This window comes from Clarias gariepinus, chromosome 22, assembly GCF_024256425.1.
Source record: "Clarias gariepinus isolate MV-2021 ecotype Netherlands chromosome 22, CGAR_prim_01v2, whole genome shotgun sequence".
Classification (NCBI taxonomy): Eukaryota; Metazoa; Chordata; class Actinopteri; order Siluriformes; family Clariidae; genus Clarias; species Clarias gariepinus.
The window spans coordinates 10,596,466-10,619,876 of NC_071121.1; the positions used below are offsets into that span (position 1 = coordinate 10,596,466).

At 37.0% G+C, this 23,411-nt stretch overlaps 2 protein-coding genes across 2 annotated transcripts; one reads left to right on the top strand and one right to left on the bottom strand.

Annotated features, from left to right (window-relative positions):
- The first annotated feature begins 2,657 nt into the window (after window positions 1-2,657).
- On the top strand, window positions 2,658-9,322 carry ca6 (carbonic anhydrase VI). Its single transcript, XM_053483395.1, has 10 exons — window positions 2,658-2,745; window positions 3,442-3,624; window positions 4,560-4,708; window positions 5,000-5,095; window positions 5,910-5,976; window positions 6,063-6,220; window positions 6,298-6,424; window positions 6,524-6,607; window positions 6,723-6,749; window positions 6,836-9,322. The coding sequence occupies exons 1-10, from the start codon at window positions 2,664-2,666 to the stop codon at window positions 7,450-7,452; spliced, it is 1,590 nt and encodes a 529-aa protein (XP_053339370.1). The 5' UTR covers window positions 2,658-2,663; the 3' UTR covers window positions 7,453-9,322.
- LOC128510855 (solute carrier family 2, facilitated glucose transporter member 5-like) lies at window positions 7,705-16,206 on the bottom strand. Its single transcript, XM_053483396.1, has 13 exons — window positions 16,096-16,206; window positions 15,806-15,904; window positions 15,560-15,717; window positions 13,701-13,825; window positions 13,466-13,618; window positions 12,986-13,111; window positions 11,001-11,188; window positions 10,768-10,878; window positions 10,590-10,691; window positions 10,266-10,341; window positions 9,992-10,119; window positions 9,518-9,724; window positions 7,705-7,790 (listed from the first exon to the last, which is right to left on the bottom strand). The coding sequence occupies exons 1-13, from the start codon at window positions 16,120-16,122 to the stop codon at window positions 7,755-7,757; spliced, it is 1,536 nt and encodes a 511-aa protein (XP_053339371.1). The 5' UTR covers window positions 16,123-16,206; the 3' UTR covers window positions 7,705-7,754.
- Window positions 16,207-23,411: the final 7,205 nt, after the last annotated feature.

Below are 23,411 nucleotides of genomic sequence, written 5' to 3' on the forward strand. Positions count from 1 at the left end.
CTACAAAGAACATGAACCACTGTAAATGTCCTGGTGAGATCCTGAAGAATCAAAGGAGAGGAAGATAGAGAGGTGTCCGTCCAGAGACAGATCACAAGATGTTGGCTCGAGTAAGGGGGAGAGGGGGAAGGAGACAGAGGGGGAGAGAGAGAGAGGGGGAGAGAGACATGAAGAGAGAATGGGAAGGTGAGCGTGGGAGCGTTCACACCCTAAGGAGCAGATGCAAGAGGAGACAGGAAGATAGCAACAGGAAAGATTTAACACGTTAATATCAGATCTATGAGGAAGAGAGCAAGAGAGTAGAAATAACTCCTAACTGTAAGCTAACAAAAGAATGACAAAGAATATCATGAATATCAGCAGAATTTCATAGCTGTATAACCACTACGAACCTAGCTAAGCCCCCATCCCATCACTGTAAACTTGATCAATATGTATGACACAATTATGTAGATCTTTAATGTACTGACCTAATAGCAGGGTCAAATGTGTCTTTATAACATTCTGGGCCACAACTACTGTACATCCCTGTTGTCCTAAGATGTAATGTAAAGCAAGCCGATTTTGCAAAATCATCACATGATGTGATTGTAATGTGGTAGATATCACACTTAGGCCTTGGGCAGTGTCATTGGCCAGTTTATGACCTTCATAAGATATTATACAGTTTTAATCCAAATTAACTATAATATTATAATTAGGAATATGAGCACCTAGAGATCTACTCCAGAAAGTCAGGCTGCATATGAGATATTCAACACAAAGGCTTAGATCATTATATGCTAATCAACTTCAGAATAGAAAAGACAACAGGTTTTCTGTCACAATGACAGGAATTTTGGAAATCAACAAAGACCCCTGATACCCCTGTTTATGTGGTAAGAGTAGTACCATTATTATAGAGTTTAACATTATGGGGTAGTTTTTTTGACTCCCCTCTGTATGACAGTGTGCAAATTTCCATTCTTGTACCATTCTTGTTCATTCAGCTTCTTTGCAATTGACTGATCCACAAGAACTAGGAACATCTATATTAATATTTAAACGATCTGCGGGAAGATGCAGTATTAGAATGACATGGAGTGGGGTAGAAGCAGGTTTTTTTTGCAACTTGACTCTTAGTATGGTGGTGTCAACCTCGAAAGGAGATAGATTAAAGAACATCATCCATTGAACCTTGCAGGTAATTCACTATATGCAATACTTCCACACAACCAATACATACCAGATGGAGCCAGAACATGACAGATTCCATTAATTTAAAGCCAATTAACCCACAGGCCAGGTTCAGAAACATAATCGAGTATAGAATAAGCTTTGAACTTGAGAAATGTGTGAAACATTTAATTGTAAAACTGCACACTGCCTTAGAGATTTCACACATGAAGGGTGAGACCCTTTCACGATTTTCAACACACCATGGAAATGTAGTCAAAGTAATAAAAATGAGTTACACTATGAGTGGGATTATAGACTGCATAAACACTGCATAAACACTCACTGTATGAGGAATGCAAACTTCAATAAGGTTAAAAAGATTTAATGGCTTTTTTTTTTTTAATCTTAAAAAAAGAAAAAACTCTTATACAGTAAATATTAACTTTCCAGAAATATTGGCACATACTAGGGCATTTTTAAGGATCGGAACACAGGAACATTATGTTTAGACACATGATTTAGTGTATGGAAATATTTTGAATAAACCACTAATATTTATGCAACTAATCTCTACAAGATATAAAACAGAATAAACTAGAAATAATAGTTTATTCAGGTGTCCGTTTAGATAAACATCATGGGATACCTGAGGATCACTTAACACCTTATACTATAAACTCAGTCCATTGTTGATTGGTCACTTTATACCATACACAACATATTTGGTTTACACCACTTAGTTTCATTTCTTACTCATTCATTGACTGGTGTATTACAACTTGTTTAAGATAATCTTGTTCGTTTTATTTTGATCATTTTGTCGAGTTGCATGTGCACTTGTAAATTCTGTGCAATGTAATGTATGCAAGGGTTTTACCTTGATGTCACCAAAGGCATTTCGGTATACACATGCTTAACTTATGTGATATCACCAAACCATCCCAACTATATATGCATATTCCAAAACAAGGGGCATTAACATGGACAAAATCACCCCTTTGTTGTTGTAAAAGCCTTCAATATTTTAGGAAGATTACAGTTAGATTTTAAGCATAGTGTCTGGGATTTGTACCTATTTAACATTTTCAACTTCCATTTGTGCATAAAAGCGTTGCCTTGATAAAACAAGTTTGGGCGCTTAGATTAGGGAAATTTTATTTCTATAGCATACAAAGACATTTTAGATTATTATTTGCTTTTAATTTTGTGGCGAAATTTGAAAAAGAACTACATACTGGTTGTGAGGGTTACTTTAAAACAAAACAAACAATTGCTTATTATAGACATCTAGCCAGGAGGAAGCAACTTTAAATATTACAAACATAATAATTTAATAATTTTTTGTTTTTGCATTCCCATATCTTGCATCTTTCCTTGTTAATAAACACCCTGTATAGAGGAGTGATGGGTTTGTCCTTAGGGCACCAATGTGTTTAAACCCGCCTCCATTCCCTTTTAAACAGCAGCTCCAGTCTGAGTGAACCAAACACACAAACTAATGCACTATGGAGCTGTTCACTCTGATCATACATGCTGTTTCACTGAGTGTTGTTCTGGCTGGAGCTGATGTACACTGGACATATTCAGGCAAGTACATTTACTTTCATAAATTCGATTTAAATATTCTTTTATATTATTTAATATTATTATATTTAAATATTATTTATTATTCATTTCCCCCCAAGCCTTAAATAAACCTTTTGCACTGAATGTTGCTGTGTATGACACATACAACCTACATTTGTATTAGACATATATGTAGTGTGCCACTGAGCTCACAAAAAAGCACTCTATTATGCTTATATCCTAATGTCTTCTATGTCTTTTACATGAATATTATATAATGGAATGGTAAGGTACCATTCCAGAGACAAGGGAAGGTACAGTTTACACCTTTTGTGTGAGTGTGGGAAAGGTACATGTAGATATTTGAGGTTTCTGCATCACAGTGATATGTTTTTGGTTTCACTGCAGCTTGGTGGTGCTACTTTTTAACCATGTCACCTACGGATTTTCTTTTAACCCCTTTGTGTACCAAATAGAAACATTGCGTGGCAACATGACTAATTTTTAAGAATTATTTGCCAGATTCACAACCACAAGCAGAACTGTATTAAAATAGCAAAGCATTGTGATTTCACACCAAGGCTGCAATATCACAACAATATTCTGTACTTTTTTTAGCTCCCTCACCTAAACCTCATGCACTTTACTTAACACAAAATTACAAGCAGAATCAGCCTAAACATTACCATTTTATTACAACGCTTTCTGTTTTGGCAGAGGGCTCTCTGGATCAGATCCACTGGGCAGATACGTATCCTAAGTGCGGTGGCCGTAAGCAGTCTCCCATTGACATCAAGCGGCGCAATGTGAAGTTCAATCCTGACATGCTGCAGCTCGAGATGACCGGCTATGGCGAGGTGAAGAATGGCAATTTCCTCATGACCAACAATGGACACTCTGGTAAATATCTCTCACCTTACTGTACCCATACTGTGCCTAAGCTTATAAGATGTTCAGTGCAATGAAGGGACTGGGAATGATTAAATACTGTTGATTTACATCAATACTGTACATAAACAAATTCCACATAAAAGGTTACATTAATTTAAATTCAACACAAAACTCAACTTACAAATCAGGTTCGGCTATTCTTACCTGCCAAGCTGTTTTTTTCATCACTTCACCTGAATAGAACATGGTGCAAGTTTCCCAGCCCTCCTCCATGCATGTCAGTACAGGTGGGGCGGATGTAACTGCCTGTCATTACACACCTCTATAGCTACAAGGCTCTGAGAGCTGCCTTCCAATAAGCCCAGTAAATATATTGTTAAAAACAAAAAAAAAACTGTAAATATACAATATGTGTGTGTGTGTGTGTGTGTGTGTGTGTGTGTTTGCACACTTCCACCTGCGTAAAACACAAACTTTAAGCATAAAAAAGTTTTTGCTTCTAAATACATATCTAAAATATACTTAACTTACTTATAGGTCATGTTCAGAATCTTAAAACAGACATTTTACAAATTTATTCTGCATTCAAGTGCCTCTTGAATTTTAATATGCTTATTGTTCAAGTGTAAGAATAAAGATTGGAAAAAAGAAAAAGAGCTTAGAGAAGAAAAAGTGCTTAGATTTACTTATTTAATTATCTTAACACAAAGAAAGAAATAGAATAATTCAAGGTAAGAATACGGCTCCTACAGTACATTCCTTTTTTTGTATAACTTTAGTTTTTTATATTTATTTATTTATTTAATATTTATTTACTTCTTTTACTCTTCTTTGGCCATGAATGCTCCGAATGTGGATTTCATGTTTTCAGTGATCATAATTTCTTCAAATACGAGAGTATGAGTGTTATTGAGTTCTCTCTCTGTTTGGTTTGGTTTGACCAGTCCAAATTGACCTTCCACCCACTATGATAATAACGAAGGGGCTGCCAGCCCACTACACAGCTGTTCAGATGCACCTACACTGGGGTGGCTTGGACCTGGAAGCCAGTGGCTCAGAACATACTGTGGATGGCATCCGTTATATGGCAGAAGTAAGATATTTTGTTGTTTTAATATATCTGTTGTGCTCAACATGTTCAGGATGTAAAGCAATTTGACTTTGAAGTAGAAAGTGATTATTTATTCATTTAGCACTTATCAAGTGGCTGTTTGAACTGTTGGACAAAAAAGCAACCCAATTCCTTTGTATAATGCATGTCTTATCACATAACATACCAAACTATACCATCACTAAACTTCTCTTGTATGATCATTATGTGTTTATTTATGGAATCCTCAAATATGACTTGACACTAATTCTTGTGGCCTGGTGTGTTTCATAGCTTCATGTGGTCCACTACAACTCTGATAAGTATAAAAGCTTCGATGAAGCCAAGGATAAGGATGATGGGCTGGCAGTTTTGGCTTTCTTTTACGAGGTAAGTCATACGGTAACACATTTATTAGAATTAACATACGAAAATAACTTGCAAAGTATTGTCTAATATTTTTAACCAATTTATATGGGTGTGAGACTGCCATCTTGTGGAAATAGAGCATATAAAATAATTGAATTCTTGAGTCTTTTGAACCATGTTTTGCAAAGCATACTTATATGTTGTTAAAATGAAACAGCTCCTAGAATAAAATGTAGTAAATCTATATTTCCGGATTCCCTTATTCTGTGCACTTTTTTTATTATTATATTATTTGCATGTTGAATATGAATATCATATGATCATAATTCATTGTTGGTCTTTTCAGCTAAGATCTGAAAAACAACAACAACAAAAAAAGAACATACTCTGCCTTACGTACATCTAAAAAGTGTACAAAAAAGAAAGAAATCTAAAACAAAAAGGCTCACATAAGTCGTTTTTTTCACTAGAAAATGCAGAAATGCCTAGTTTTTCTATTAAATAAGGCTTCGTGCAGTTGCTATTAGAGCTATGACCTGCTAATACTTTTATTATTAGCCGGAACAAGTACAATTATTAGGATCATTTCTTTCAAATGTAAGTGCAATGCAGGGTCAGGGACTCTATTAAACGAGGCCATTGATCTAGTCATTGTGTTTCAAGCTTTCTCAGTTGCATTACGCAATCTGTCTTTTGCTCACAATTCCTGCTTGTACCCCATTTTTTTTTAGCATTGATTTATAAAAACATTGATTTCCCACAAAGGTGTAACCAGGGGCTATTGTCAAATTGACAATAAAGATTTTTTTGATGTGTGTCTTCTGCATGTGTCTAGGATGGTCATTTTGAGAACACGTACTACAGTGACTTCATCAGCAACCTGGAAAACGTTAAATATGCAGGTGCTGAATAATGAATGTTATGACATTATATGTTACTTGTCTACACACTCCGTCCTTATACACTTCATTTCTATAACCTTTCTCAGGGCAATCCATGAATATTTCTACTCTAAACGTACGTTCCATGCTCCCGGAGAACCTCGCCCATTTCTTCAGATACGAAGGCTCTCTTACAACACCACCCTGCTATGAGAGTATCCTCTGGACTGTGTTTGATACCCCCATCACCCTGTCCCATAACCAGGTATTTTATGTTTATAAACCCTTTCAAATGTAACAACAGTCTCAAATGAATTTTTAAATAATGATTGTGACTTACAGATCAGGAAGCTGGAAAGCACACTTATGGACCTGGAAAATAAGACCATACGTAATGATTACCGCATGGCACAACCTCTCAATGACCGAGTGGTAGAGTCCTCATTCCTTCCTCGACTGGGCAAAGGCAGTATGTACAGCATTCTACAGCCATTTCTTTAAAAACAATCAGTGGTTAAATATCATTTTCTGTGCGGCTTCATTTTGTTTTCTTTTTCTCTCATGTCAGCATTTTGTAGGCAAGAGGAGATTGAGGCAAAGCTTTTAAATATTGAAGACATGATTACTTCTCTTGGAAAACACATCAACCCAGGTATGTTTTACTTGTGCCAGGATTGCAGGAAATCAGTGTTATTGCTCCCGATCTGACTTCTTAACTATAGAAAGTAATCGAACAAACCATTCTCTCATTTTGCTTGCTGTTCTAGTTGGTGGTTACAGGCCTACTAACAAAGGTAAGCACAAGTCACATTTATCAAAGTTTCCATTAGTGAATGGCCCAGAAAAGAGAACATTATCTTCCTTTCTTTTCCCCGTTAAGATTCACAGGTAATATTTCCACTAGTGCTTCATTTCCCTGCAAACAAGTTGATGAGTAATGCTCAGATAAACCTGGGTCACCCAATGAACCTCCACTCCTTTTCGGTTTGCATGAACCTGCGTATGCATCCCCGTTCCGTGCACACAGTGGTTTCCTATTCCACCACCAAACACGAAAACGAGCTCATGATCACTATGGGCCACGAGGTAGGGCTTTGGATTGGAAATGAGTACGTCAGCCTTCCCCATGAGCTGCGCCCCCGTGCCTGGGCGCATTACTGCCTGACCTGGGCCTCACATAATGGAGGGGCAGAACTCTGGGTGAATGGTATTGTCGGAAAGGAGCAGTACCTGCGAACAGGCTACACTATTCCTCCTGGTGGTAACCTCATCCTGGGAAAGGACAAGGATGGGTTCCTGGAGATCTCTGATTCCGATGCATTTGTGGGCTATATGACTGATGTTAACATATGGGATTATGTGCTGGGTTCTGAGGAGATCCAGAAGATGATGAACTGTGAGAAAAACTCAGGGAAAGGCAATGTGCTGAATTGGGGTGTCACATCCATGAGTCTGTATGGAGGAGTCCAGCTGGAGACTGAACACAAGTGCTCCTGATTCAATACATTTAGCTTCTTATAAATAACATATATATATAGTGGTCTGAATAACATATATTTTTATTATTTTTTATTTTTTTCACTGACTATTGATCATTATTCATATTTCGATTATATCACTATATATATCAGTCCACAACGCACAGTGACAGTAGGCAAAGAGCCCAGGGCTGTTGAGACTCCAAACTCCCCAGATTTCAATCTAATCGAGCACCCATGGGGTGTGCCTGCTGGTCAAACAAGTCAGATTCATGGAGGCTCCCCCCTCTCTCACCCAACAAGCACCCAAAGGATCCACCGCTACGTCCTGCTGTCAAACACCACAGCACACCCGTCCTGGTGGCACAAGAGGAACCCAAAACATAGATGGCTTCAATGTTAATGACTATATGTTAGTATATGATATACTGTATGTATACAATAATTCAATAAACTTTCTACAACTTATTTGCATGTTTTAATAGAATGTGTTTTTAAAATACAGCACCATACATATTTTTCCGGCAGGATTTGAAGTTAAATTATTAAATATACATACATAAAAAAGTAAAAATTAGGTTCTAGGGGCAACACTTATGACAAGGTAACATTAGAAAATAAAATTTTATAAAATTTTATTCAAGATTTCTAAACCTGCACTCATAGAAAAGTGATTTTAATGTTCATTTTAAAAGATACACATTATCAGTTCCCTTGAAGTGTTTTACATGGAGTATGAATGAAACCAGGACAACATTAAATAAGTCACCTAACTAAAAAGCGTGTTAACAGAATGCAAAACATCTGGGCCTGTATTCACAAAGCTTCTTAGAATTCTCTCAGAGAGCTCCTATCTTAGCTTTAAAAGTCCTAGCTGGGAGTCCTAGACTAGAAATGATTTAGGAAACCTCTCAGAGCAACTCGGAGTAAGCAAAGTACAAAAACCTTTATCTTAGTGAGGAGGTGTGGTTGACCTCGTTCCTAGGGGTGATGCGGCAATTCAAGAACTGTGATCGGTTGATAAAAAAATTAACTCTGACCTCTCTAAAGGTTTTGAAATTTGCTCTTTGTTAAAATAGAATATATTATAATAGAATAGACAGTGAAATCATAATGTTTGTATATAATGAAATTGTATAATTATGACTACAGGCTACTTTATGCAAAGTTTCTGTTATAGGGTAAAAATATCTTAAAGTTAATTAAAACAGCCAAATGTTGAAAATGTGTCTACTTTTAAAGCAACCAATTTCAACACAGCAGTTACTATATTTAAGTTCTTACATTTATTCACCATACTGATTTAATTACTTGTAATCCATTTCAAATTGATGGGAGCAAAATGTCTCACCTTTTACTAATTTACAATTTGATAGTCTATTTAAGTTGCACTTTTGGATGGTATGTATCTAACTATGTTCTGGAAGGAAGTAAATCAACAAGAAAACCAAATTGGACAGAAGAGCAGTGTTTACTGTTGAAGAAAGTCCTCCTCTCTACTCTTAACAATTCTTACCTTAGGAGCTGTTTTTAGGGATAAGATGTTTCATGAATAATTTTTATCATTACTAAGATTTAATCCCAAATTTAGGGGGAAATTCTAAGAAAATGTAATAATTCTTAGAATTTTCTTAGAATTTCGTTACTAGGATCAACTTTAAGGCTTAAGAAGCTCCGTGAATACGGGCCCTGATTGATTTAAAATGTTGATACACCTGACTGTAGAACTTGCCTTGTCCAGACCTCGGGTTCCAAACCAGACAGGTTGTACAATTGCAGTGTACACGTGTAATACTAGTAGAGCCAGGATATGTTCCACTATAATTTACTGCCTGTTAAGCATCAACACTAGGTGCAGTCTGACAATGTCAGACATCTAATTATGGTTTCAGCTGATCTATGATGTACGTTCTTTCGGAACCAGACCAGCGATTTCTTTAACACCTGATGCACTTTATGGTTAGTCTGCTGGCTGCATTTTAGCCACTAAGTGAAAGCAGACAACATAACAATATCATTTCAAACCAATGTGTACTGAGCTGCAGACCGAGTAAGCCATCAGGTGTCTAGAAGGTTGTAATTACATTCTTTTCACAGTCCGTCTCTCCAGTCATTTGCATCTTACAATCCTCATCGTGCACCACAATCTCCACTTTGTTCCTTTTAGAAAACAGCTTGCTGATAGCCAAAAAAGTGGCTCCCTTGGTTTCTGGGATGACCACCCAAATGTAGATAAGTGTTGCAAGGCATATGACAGCAAAGACGATGAAGCTGTAGTTCCCCAGGCCTTTCTATTAAAACAAAACAAAACAAAAAAACATGGACAGCATAAGGAACACAGTCCTGCTCATAAGCTGTTGTTTTGACTGTTCTGAGGTCCTATAAAGGTATTCAGTCTGACACCATAAAAGTCTCAAATAAGACTGTGTGTTTACCATAATATGTTTATAATATAAGATATGACATATATAATTTTACCAATTTACCAAAACTTCCTAGGTCTAATAAAATCACTATTGTTAGTGTGTTGGCTTTTGTAATTATGGGTGAACTCTTACCTCTAGAAAGGGAAACACCAGGCCTACGGTGAAATTTGAAAGCCAGTGTACGGAGCCTGCCACCATAAAAGCTGCAGGTCTCGAGGACTGGCGGAAAATCTCACTGGTAATAACAGTGGGAATTGGACCTGCAGGAGGAAGGAAGCACCCCATAAGCCTTATACTTTTTAGAGCACTTTGATTTTTTAGAAGCATGTTCACTAAGACAACAAAAAAAATAATAATAATACAAAGAAATTCATTGACAAAATGACTTGACATTATTTGCACTTACTCGGGCCTATGGCATGGCCAATGACATAAATGATGACACAGGCGATGCTGACGTAGGGCATCCAGTACAGTGTTTCCTGTAGTAGTAAAACATAATATTAATGCACTGTTACTTTTTCACATTTATGAACATCCTTCTGACACTGACAGGACAAAGAACTGCTGCCACAGCATGTTTTCCATTCCAGAGTTCCAGACCTCTATTTATGACATCTATCACACTCCACTGATGATATTTATTACAGCGGTGAGCCCACAGGCACTTACAGTGAAATTGAAAATGATTTTGAGTGTTATACTGGCAGACTGGTGTTATGGGCCATACCTGCAGGCTGAGAGCTACAGTGAGGATCACACAGGCTATGCAGCAGATCCCGAACCCAATCAGAAGCAGCAGCTTCCTGCCAGAGGCTTCCACTATAAACACCTGTGAAATAGCGAAACAGACTCATGAATATCGAGTTGTGTGGAACAGCTTGGTCATAGTGTGTTTGAACACTTACCGCAGCAAAGGTCATGAGGACATTCACGGCCCCTGTTCCAACAGTCACGTACTGAACATCATTCGCTTTCACTCCGGCTGAAGAAAAGATGCTGTCTGCATAGTAATAAATCTGCGGATAGACTCGACATTCAATCTCAGTAAAGGAAGGTATTAAACCAAAAAGAAAAAGGAGCGATGTAACCGGAAAGAATTGTGCTCCGAGAGGTTTGTGGTCAGTGTGGCATAGCTTACGGCGTTCACTCCTGACAACTGCTGGCCCATGTTCATGATGATTATGGACACCAGCTGCCAGCGCAGAGATCGGAAGGTAAAAAGCTTGAGCACGGAAAGCTGGCCCTCGGCCCTCTCCGATTGCTCTTCGAGCCGCATCTCTGTCATCTCATCTTCTACGTCCTTCCATCCTCTCAGACGCTGCAGTGCTGCAACACAGCACAGCACACTCTATCCTATAAGGTTTATGACATTATTTAGCTGACAGATAAATGAAGGAAGCCAAATGTTTGTGCATTTGTAAGCAAGTTATACATTCTTACTAAGGTGGATGTTTTCCAAAATCTTTACACTGACTGATTATAATGACTGCAGCTTTGTCTTGTTTGTACATGAAATGTCATTTTTGGTTAGTCACATCCTCAGCTGTCTTGTGCAACTGAAATGTCACTGCTCGGGGGGAAATGACCAGTTGAGAGACATAGCTTGTTTGAATTTGACTTAGACGTTGCAAGTTATTATTTAAAAATAATAAACTAATGTAGATATACTGTAAGTTAGACGTTTTTGTATACATTTGGGTACAGTGACTAGACTGAAAATGAGAAAGATCCTTCAGGAAGCTTGAGGAGACTATGGCCCAGGACTACATAAAAAAATACAAGAAAGTCTACTTTTGAAACAAAATATGAAGACGTAATATAAAAAAAAAAAATCATGCTGATACAGGTCAGGAGCTCACATGGTGCACACATTCACAGTGGGTGGAAGAAAAGTCAGAGGAATATGCACAGTTTGGTCCAAGCTGGCAGGAAGGATATAGAAACTGACATAATCACTCTCTAATAATATTTTTTTTTGGTGAAGACTAAAGCATCATGCACAAAACTTTGACCCTTGTGGAGGATGAGCTGCAACAGCAAAAGATCATATCAGGGTCCATGACCTGTCTGCCAAGAACAGCAATCAAAGGCGATCATGGGCACAGCCTCAAAAAGAGGATTGTTGAAGATTAAAAAAAGAAAGAAGAGGAAAAAACATCATTTTTTTTTTTCTGTCCAGACCCTGTGCCAGATTGGATAACTGCATAAATGAGCAGTGAGAGCCATTAAAGCTTTTATGTAGCCCCTGGAACATCTTAGACAATTGTATCTAGACGTTCTTTAACTTTCCCTTTGGGGAATCTTTAAAGTTTTTAATTGGAATAATATCCAGTGGTGGTTCATCCAAAGGTGCAAGTTTGTTCAACACCATGTATGATATATACTAGATGTTCAATAAAATTCCAAATTAACAGAATTTTAAATTCCATGCTGATTACCATGCAGATGTTGCTTTTTAACCACGGTAAGCTGGTGTTTTTTTGTTGATCATAAGGTAGTGACCTCAAACAGAATCAAAGATTACAATTAGTTGTCTAAAATAGGAACAGACAAGCACTAATTGCAGTCCACTGAGGGAGGAATTATGCTGCACTCCCAGACTTGGGTGAGAAGCAATAGACAGGTCAGTCAATGACTGAGTTTCCAGTCTGCGGTTTTTAAAAATATTACATGACTTCAAAAATGTTATGTTAGAAGTTATCGGAAATAAAAATCTCTTCCACTTCTACAAACAACACATACAAAGCAAACTGCAAGGGCAGATAGTGTGTGTAGGATGTTCAAACCATTTCTACTGTAAGATATATTACAAAGTTTCTACATGGAAAGGAAGGGTTATAAATCGGATATCACTTAGGGACCATGGTGACCTTGTTTCCTATTTACAAGCTGAGAAGAAGAAGAAAAATGTGTTAAAGATTCAGGGCTAGTTTCAGGTTTGTTGTGTGTTTCAGGGGGTGAAACGTTGTGACCTTCATTCATTCATACACACTTTTATGTGTGTATTTTGATGGGAAGCACATCTGCTGTTTTGAACACTGTTGAAGTGCCTGCTAAGTTATTAGACTACATTTTCTTCTCTACTTCTTGTAAAGAAAAGGGAAAACAACCAAAACACTATACCTGTCCTAGCATTATTTTCGTCACCCCTCTGAATGAGCATGTAGCGTGGACTCTCAGGGCAGAATGGCAACAGAATCAGCTCAATGAGAGCAGGAACACCAGTCAGACTCAGCATGATGGGCCAACCTACAAAGAGGACAGAATACCACAAATTCTCTTAACTAATATCTAGCTAAGATAATTGTTTGAATAATCCACATAATATTTACATGTTAACCAACAGTAATAATAATAATAATAATAATAATAATAGCCAAGATACACTAACCAGCTAAAAATATCCAAAATAGGATTGGTTATTTGTTGATATCTTCAACAATTTATCATCGTATTGTATTAACTATAATAATAATAACTGTATAAAAATTATATTTATTTAGTTACATTTAATTGTTTAATAAGGGTTGTCATCCATTACTAAAATTTGAGCTTATAATATTCTAGTGGGAAAACCTTAACCCTTTTCGTAACAGACTTTACCTTCTGCGTTACCAAGTATATGTCGGATGCCAAACACCTGAGCGGTAAGGATGCCTACAGTGATGAAAAGCTGAGGCACAATCCCAACAGCGCCTCTCAGGTTCCTCGGGGCCAGTTCTCCCAAATACATTGGCACCACATTGGATGAAAGGCCTAGAAGAGAACCATGAATAACATTAAATTCCCTTTAAACAACTAGATTTTGGTATGTATTGGGGAGTCCAAATCTACCCACCAGCACAGATGCCAACAATGAAGCGACCCAAGATAATGATCTCAAAAGAGCCCAGCACCTCACTCACGCCCATCAATAAAGCAGGGACGACTGAGAAGATATTGTTGAACAGCAAGGTGCCTTTCCTGTGAGCAAGAGAGAGATAAGAGAGATAGACAGTATGCCGTGGCATAATATTAATGTTAAGCTATAATAAATACTGATGTCACAAGGGCCCTGTTAAAAATGACAAGAAAAACAAACTGTTAAAAAATATGTATTCCATTAAAATGTTCTTTAGTGAAAACATTAATGCATCATGCTTTCATTACTTTTTAAAAAAATATTTTTTCAATTCTTATGTAAAACTGATAGATTTATTTTTGTTTTAAAAAGACACCTGCTTGCATGTATAATTTAATGCCTGTATATATAGTTTGCTAATCAATGAATTAGAAACTATTATTATTTTCATTATTTACCACTAGCTAGGAGCCGACTTGCTGCATCTATAATTAGCTTAGCTACTCTGATTAATGCTAATCTGGAATTAGCAGGCTAATTATGGCCAGTTAGCTAAGCAACTAGTAAATGTAAATCAACATGCTTTTTCAAAGTAGATCGAGTTCATGTTTTTTGGAGAAGCAAAGAAGACATTTTACTGAGGTATGTTCAGGGGTGCCTACAGCTATAGCATTAGCCACGTGTATACCATGAGAAGGACAGCAAATGATGAATTGTCATGACTCAACATTCTTATCCACATGGATGACCATGATTGTATGTTAAACTGAAATGACCGGTTGTTCATGCGAGACAGTTAAATTAATATACTGTATAGCATAAAGTCTTTGGCTAAATTTGGGAGAGACCTCTGATGATCTCAATAACAATGTGAGGAATTAACAATAATAATAAAAAAATGTATTAAGCATGTGTACAAATGTTCAGTTGATCTAACACTCAACTAAAGTATAAATAACCCAAAATAACACCACAGTATATGCCTAAATATCTGACCATTAAACCCATATGTGGTTCTTTCTAATACCGTTGTCACAAAGTTAGAAGCACATATTTGCGCACAATGTCTTTGTATCCTACAGCATTGGAACTACAGTACATGAAGACCAAGTTGCCAAGGTTGAAGTGGAAAACCTGGAGCATCCTGCACAGAGCCTTGACCTCAACCATACTGAATGCATTTCGGATAAACTAGAACACAGTCTGCCCCTCAGGCCTCCTCACCCAACATCAGTGCCTGATGTCACTAACGCCCTAATGGATGAATGAGCAAATCCCCACATGCTCCAAAATCTACAGGAAATCCTGCTCAGAAGATTAGTGGTTATTATAACAGCAAAGTGGGACTAAATCTGGAATGGGATTTTCAGGTGTCCAAAAACCTGTACTACGTTTTGTAACAAAGGAAAATAAGTATTTCATGAAGTATAAACCTACAGTAATTTCAAGATGCAAATAAAATATACTGTACAAACTGTGATATTTTGTTGTATGATTATAATAATACTGTGTATTTATAGTACCTTAACTGTAGAATTCTATTAGGTAAATTAGAGCATACTTTTAAAAGACTGGTTAAATATAGAATGATAAATGGTTCAGTTTGTCCCTCTGGTAGAACTATGTATAGAAAAAACTGCTCTCGTGTTATACAGTATATAATTCCACGTAGAACCCTAGGAAGCTAAACATCCTCAACTATCCAAGGAAAGTAAAAAAGTTTTTTAACGGTTCTTTTTTTTTTTATATAGTTGTTGGTTATTTGTTTCCTTAAAAACAGAAGAAAAAAAAACTTCATAGATTGAGCGTTCTTTTATTTTAGTCTAAGCCTAATGTAAATCAAAAGGTTTGGTTACCTTCCTAAATTATTTACCAGTGGGGCCACCAAGAGAGAGCCAAAGAACCCTCCCAGGGGGAACATGGACACGGTCAGGGACCACAGCAGAGTCAACACACCTTCAGATACGGTGCTATTGCGACTCTCGGACACATTTCTGTAGAACCGCTGCATGTCCTGAAAGTCCATTTGCATGCATTGGATTACAATGGATTACAAATACCAATACACAAAGATAGTAAATATGTAAACTCAGAGCCAGTACCGGGGCTGGGGAGTTAATAACAGCCACATTGTATCCATACTGAAAAGAGGAGCCAAATGCAGAGATCAGGGTTGCAGCAGCCAACAGCAGAGTGAGTTTCTGGAAGAGAAGGGCTTGTTTACAAAGGCTCATGGTTAAACTATACAAATTTGATAAATCAGGTGGGAAAATTTTCTAAAGCACAACACTCAGTGACACAGTGTCTTAAACAATACTAATGAGGTCGCCTTGGGTTGCAACATGACACACAAATAAAGACATTAACAATGTGCGCATAACAAGTGACTCACCCCTTTTCTTTCCTCCGGGTTCTCCATCTAGAAGTCCTTTGACAGTGATAGAGACAAAGACAGTATGTTTTAAACTATAAATCCTTCCTAATATAAGCACTGATCACGGGATAAAAGCATGTAATTTTGTGAGAGTGCACTTTGGACATTGGCATTGGTTCTTAGGATTCATGGCTGACTGATAAATGTCCCGTGAACACTATGATAAGGTTACATGCTTGAGGTGAGACCTATCTCTGATAACAGGGCAATGGAAAATAATAGTAGTAATAAAAAAAAAAAAAAATCAGAATTTTAGAATTTGTAAATGTTTTGTGCATTAGACTGAGCCAAAAATATGATTTAATTTCAGGGTAGGGTATAGTTATAGTGTGCTAGATAGACATGTGATGCACTGATTGTCATTATATACAAAATAATACTCTCTATATATATATATTTTTTAGATATAATGTCTTTTGTAATTTACATACATTACTTCATCACAAGTTTGAATACACCTTTAAATTTACTCACTAACTCACTTAACTCTCATTGTTTATACAGCATTATTGTGGCGGCAAAATGAAGCCAATTAGCTTAATCTGCATGTCTTTTGACTGTGGGAAAGAAAGCAGAGCACCTGGAGAAAACCCACAAAGCACAGAGAAAACATGGAAACTCCATGCACACAGACGTGAGGAGGGAATCAAACCCGAACCATGGAGGTGCAACATAACTAAGCCACCGTACCACCACTTTTAAATTTTATGTTTATTGTAGAACAATACTGAAGACATTAAAACTATGAAACATACTATGAACCATTACAAATATAGACTTAGAGTACTGTGTAAAAGTCTTGAGCCGCCCCTCATTTCTTCTAATTTTGCTTCCAAAGTGACAAGCTTTCTTTTATGTTTAATGTAGTCTGGAAAAATAGTTCTCCAGGCTTCATGAAGGACTTTTTGGCTCTAATTTCAGTCCAGTTTCTGTACCTGACCAGTTTTAGGGGCTTGTTATTTCTTTTTGATAAGACATAAAGTGATCTATCAATCATTCAAGCATTACAAACATCTAACTTAAGGCATGAACCAGTGAGAAAAGATGATGATGATGGATGGGTGATTAGAAACTGGTGATGCTGAACGTTAAGTTGGAACAGACAAAGAAGGGATATAAGGTTGCTTCTGAGGTTGTTACATAAACTACCAGTTTTTAAATTGTACCTCTATGCACTTCACAGTCTAGCGCACTAAAACATTTGTTCCCATTTCTTTCGTTTAATCTATATAATTTTTATTTTATTTAATATGAAGAAATGAGGTGGTCACTCAAGACTATTGCACAGTACTGTATATAATTAAGTAGAGAGAACCTACTTAGTCCAAAACTACTAAAACTATGAAGCATAACACATATGGAATTATGTAATTAAGTAAATAAAAATAACAGTTCATCATAACTTTAATACATGAATGTCAGTCCATCCAGGAAATTACACGAACTTTGAATGTACAGTCTCGCTTTGATGAAACTCATTCTCATAAGGATAGTCCCAAGAAAATAACGTAATGACTTAAGTAAGTCCCCTTAGTTAAATCACAAACACAAGGTGTTCTCTTTTTGGTTAGGTGCATTTATTCATATTTATGCATATTATTATTTGTTCATGCCTTCAACATCCTGTGAGATAAATACACCACAAGCATTCTCATAGAAAATAATCAATAAAAATATACACAACACAAATATAGCTTAAATATTACACATCTCCAAAAGCTATAAGGTAGCCATACTTGATAAGAAAAATAAAACAAAATAATTACATTCACTTAAATGCAGGCAAACCATCACATTGTTATTAAGTAAAGTCTGCTAGCATGCAGTAACTTAAAGTATAACTAGGGCTGCACGATATCTCTTTTTTTCCCTGTGTTATATATTGCGATATGTAGAAATACAGGAATGTTCATCAGATGTTTTTAACTTCTCAAAAAAAAACATAATTCTAGAATGATTGCGGTGATAAATATATAAGAAAGAAGTATAATAAAAATCCTGAGAAAATACTTTTTACCTTATTTTGGGTTGTTATTTAATTCACCTTATTTACTATCAATTCAAGCAAATCAAGGAATATGTCATGATATTATTGATGAATGTTGCTTCTTACCCTAAAACAAGAGAGCTCATTTTTAAAGGAAGAAGTGCAGTATGGCATCTAGAAGCGATCCAGTTATGGGGAGGCTATACAGTCTATTCATAGCATTAGTATATAAGGATTGTGAAGTACAGAGTGACATATTCTTTTTTTCAGCACAACCTAGAAAATTAAAACAACAAAACCCAAAACAAATCAACAAATTGGTTTTGTTATTTTGTTTTTGAACTAGTCATTTTGTTTGGATTTTGTTAATTTGATTTTGAATTTATTTTGTTTTGGGTGTTGTTATTTTTTTTTTTCAGTTTTGTTAAGTTGTTTTGCACTTCAGGGCCACCGTACAATATGATGAACTGAATTTTAACCGCATATTCTTTTTGAAGAGCAGCACGCTCACTGTGCGATACTGTTTCTCTACAGACTCAGAGCATGTCATGTGCGACAGTCACTACGACCTTCTTGTACTTTTTACGGCAGCTGACCTCTGCTGCATTTACCGTGTCTCGGTATCGCTCTAGTACTTTATTCTACGTGTATATACGTTCTCTACTAGTCAATCAATCGCGGATTACAGTAGAGGAGACAGATTTTGACAGAAGATGGAAAGATTTTTTTTAAAGGTTGCGCTAACATACTTGGGCAACCCGCCCAAGTATACGCTTGTGTGTGAGGAGACACCGCCTGCACCGCACGTCCAGCGATGTGCCTATTGCGCATGCGCACATCGCGATGTCCTTGCAGAAACGATGTATCGTTCAGCCCTAATACACGTTACAAAGGGGAAGAAAAATAACCTCGTTCTTTCGAACACAAGAACAACTCTCACAAGGGCAAGCATATAGTGTGGCACATAACTAAACCCTGACTCCCCCTTGACTGGCGACAATAGGTTCCGCCCTGAAAATACTGTACAGGTCATTTAACCACAAAACCTCATGTTCTTAATTATATTCCTGCTCAACTTTAAAAAATAGCCTTTAATTAAACACAAAATATTCATAATTTTTACAGAAACTATTAAATAAACTCAAACAGTATAACTAATTCTAATATCATTTAGCTTAACTTAAGTTTTAGCAGCCTTAGAAATCCCCAGCAAACAGCATTTACATAAACGCTTCACAAAGCTCAAGTAGCAGACACAACATCAACAGATGCTGTAAAAAGAGTAAACAGGCAGAGTAAAGAGAACATAAGAGAACATTGTTAAGACCTGATGGTTTTATAGCTTTTATGGAACTTTTTTTTTTTACCCTTCACTAGCTAGACTTGTTTTGTTACAGAAAAACAGTGTATGTGTGTGAGGGTGGTTTTTTCTTTCTTTCTTGAAAGGCTATCATGTTTTGCATCTAAAAAAAAGACTAAAACTTGAGGCCTAAGGCCAATGTTTGAGAGGAGGCAAAATCATGTGATAACGTACACTCTTTCATCTAAAGGTACATCTGTGTGCTGATTGTTCCTTGATAGATCTAGCTGATGCTATTCGTCCAGGTAAATTAACTTAGACTCTAATACATGTACTCACTATGTAGGCCTAAAGGAAATCCTGCTTTTTTTCTAATTCAGACACTAATCTGATGCAAAATCAGACTTCCCCCACTCTGACCTTATTCTGTCTTTGCCCGGAGAGACCATTGAGAGCTCGGATGACAGATGAAGCGTGTAGGCAGTGTAAAGGCTTTTTCGTCTGACATGGCAAGAGAGGAAACACTGAAGGCTGTTTGGAACTGGTTCGAATCTTTTGTCAGGTCTGGGTTAACCCCCCTGACTTTGATCACTTTAACAAGCAGTTGGCAGGAAAAGGAGGTCACGAACAGGCCATTTCCACTACCTTGGGCGAATTTCTAAAAGAAACCATTCTTGTCTGCATAGGTCTCATTTCTCCTGGTGTGGAAGGTGGGTACTGAACATGCAAAGCACACTGGCTCCCCCTACAGACTCTAATGTAGATGAACAGGATTGTAAGAGGGTCTGGAAACCTAGATGTATGCAGCAAATGCTTTTTCTTGGCTGGCACGGATGCCATGCCTCAGCCTCATACAGTACATATGCAGTTTGTGCACTGGTTAAAGCAAGGAGACTATTCTATTACCATCACTTTAAAACAATCCTGCAAGTTTTAGCATTAACCTCACGTTAGTGGCATGGTGGATTAGTGGGTAACACTGTTGCCTTGCACCTCCAGGGTCTGGGTTTGATTCCTGCCTTGAAGTCTGTGTGTGGGGAGTTTGCATGTTCTCCCTGTGCTTGGTGAGATTCCTCCCAAAGACATGCAGTTAGGCTAATTGCCATTCCTAAATTAAAATTTTCATCTTTCACATATAAATTGGCCGTCGTGTGTTGACCGGAAAGTAATCACCATTGGCCTCTGCGGCCCCTAGTTCGACTACAGAGGTTCCTAGATGGATGGATGGATGGAACCTCACATTACATTCTAAATTATTGTAGCTTTCACTGCTTTAAAGCAATTGCGAATAATTTATACTACTTTAATATTATGTTGCATAAATTTTATAACATATTAAATCATATAATATATATACATAACATATTTATATTATACCATAAAAAAATATGTCTCACATTATTTATCCCTCATGCAAATTTGCTGAAGCACAGCTTAAAAATTAAACACTTTGTTAATTAACATATATATTGTTCCCTATTTTATTCACACTTGTACAACAGTGGTCGCCAGCGCACCAAAGCTCACTATCCTTTGTCCACACATGATATATGACCTCTGTTTTTTTCATATACAAAAGATTGTAAAGAATTCCTGGAAGGGGTAATAGAAGGATTACTCAATGTCAGGAGCTGCAGAAAAAAAATCCCTTTAATGCAGTGTAGAGCAGCGTTTTTATGAGCAATGCGTATGTCCAATGTAGGTGTCCTTTGATGATAATGAAAGTGCTGCATTCCATGTGGATTTACTACTTAACCAGCATTCCTCAACATTATTCACTTTTGGTAAAATTGCATTCAAATTCTGCAATCAGAAATTTCTAAAGTAGTAACAAGACCACTCTTTCGGCATACAAAACTCCGAACAAGAAGATGTTCACTGTAACGTAATCAAAATGGTTAGAGGAAATGATCTTAAGGTATTAATGGGACATTCATTCATTGTCAGTAACCATTATGGCTGGGGTCAGGGTTGCAGTGGATCCGGACCTTATTTCAGGAACATCATCACAGGGAATTATGCGCTATTTCTAAGAGGTGGGAGAAAACCAGGGAAACTTTATTAAACCTACTTAAACACAGCAGCACCTGTGCTGCTCCACTATGAAATCCGCATATTAATTTTTCCTTCACGCCTTAGTAGTGTCTTTCTGCTCTAAGGATTTTTCCTTTAATGTCTTAAATTGTATTGAAAAGAGTAAACGTGTTTGTCTTTCACATTAAAAAACTAAAGGATATCAATGGGAATGCAAAATTTGAGGTTCTAGAAAATGTGACCACTGATTTAGACTCAGTTGTTTTAATACTTACGGTGTATATTGTAAATGGTTTTTAGTAGGAGAAAAAAAAATCTTACACATGGTATCTATTGTAGTCATTTATACAACAATTAGTTCTGACGCGTAATCTGATTGGATGAGAGGCATTCCATGAGTGATGATATAAAGCATAACAGCATTGGGATTTTTAACAATATTGTACGAGTGAGCTTATTTGCTGCCCAATGCAAATGGCTGGGAGTACTTTATTGTGTTGTAGCACAATCTCGCAACAAGAACACATTGAGAAGACTAAAACACACCTCTAACACACACACCACAATATGTATCACTTCACATTACAGGTATTCTGACAATCATTCATTACACTTCATGTCAGTCGCCACCATGGTTGAAAGTAGGTTGGTATGGTCCGGATTACTGGAAAGAGGAGACAGCAGCTTCCTGGCAAAACCACATTCAAAACCAGTCATGGAAGCACTCTCAGCAAGAAAACTCATCTGGTAATTTTATGTCGTCTTAACAACACTTTGTCTCCTTAGAATCATTCATGTTTTTCTGTTCATTGGCTAACTTGAGCTACAACGCTAACTAGCATCTAATACAAGGCTGAATCACGTATCCCTGATCATTTGGATACTTGGTGTTTGAAACAAGTGGATTGTGCACACTAGATTTTTATTGTCGAATCTATTGGGGATTCAAGCTCGTAAGTTAGCTGGTATTTTAGATCGGAACAAGCGGAAATATAAAGTAAGTCTTGTAGGTTTCTCAGCACTACCTACCACCTCCATGGTTTATTCTCCTCACTTTTTGAATATGTACTGTAGTAGCGAAAAAAGATTTTAAAACGACTTTCACTCCTGTTAATCAAACTAACTGTCAGCTTAACCCTAGTTCCGCTAGTCCTGTACGGACATGTGTTGGTGGAGAAAAATAACTGGTTAGATAAACAAACATCATAATTTGTTGATAATAAATGCCATGTGTAGAAATGTTTTATAAAAGCAATATCACATAAGAGGGAGTGCTGTTGTATCGAATATCGGCACAGGTATGAGGGCCTCAGGTTTTCACATGATGGAATATTCTTTCCATTCTTATGATAGTTTATGACATCTTATATAATATAGATATTAGATATTAGATGATATATTAGATTTGATATTTGCCAGTACCACTGAATCCAATCCAATGTTATTCAGTGTAGTAACTTTGATGATTATGATACTACTACTCCTAATAATAATAATTTATATCTAATAATTATAATATAATGAATTATAATCTAAGGTGGCTTAGTGGTTAGCACTGTCGCCTTAGACCTCCAGGGTCGAGGTTTGATTCCCAGTCTGGTTTGATTCCTGTCTTGCATAATCTCCCCATGCTTGGTTGGTTTTCTCCCACAGTTCAAAAACATGCAGATTAGGCTAATTGGCATTTCCAAATTGCCTATTGTGTGAATGAGTGTGTGTGCCCTGCGATGGATTGGCACCCTGTCCAGAGTGTACCCCGCCTCCTGCGACCCTGTATACAGGATAAAGCTCTATAGACGATGATGATGAGAATTATAATCTACAGTAGCCCATTTATGATTGATGCCTCAATATAACTTCCTCAATCACTGCACCCCAATAATGTATACAGTGCCAATAACTGTAGTGTTTTGTGCATAGTGTAAGTGTCTGGACCTTTTTTGCCAGTTGACC

Coding starts and splice junctions, on each gene's coding strand:
- LOC128510855 (XM_053483396.1), bottom strand. CDS start 16,122: ATGGAGAACCCGGAGGAAAGAAAAGGG. Junction 10,120..10,265: donor TGGCCATGCCATAGGCCCGA/GTAAGTGCAAAT, acceptor TTCCTCCTGCAG/GTCCAATTCCCACTGTTATT. Junction 9,725..9,991: donor TGGTGTTTCCCTTTCTAGAG/GTAAGAGTTCAC, acceptor TTGTTTTAATAG/AAAGGCCTGGGGAACTACAG.
- ca6 (XM_053483395.1), top strand. CDS start 2,664: ATGGAGCTGTTCACTCTGATCATACATGCTGTTTCACTGAGTGTTGTT. Junction 2,746..3,441: donor TGTACACTGGACATATTCAG/GCAAGTACATTT, acceptor CTGTTTTGGCAG/AGGGCTCTCTGGATCAGATC. Junction 6,608..6,722: donor TGGAAAACACATCAACCCAG/GTATGTTTTACT, acceptor TTGCTGTTCTAG/TTGGTGGTTACAGGCCTACT.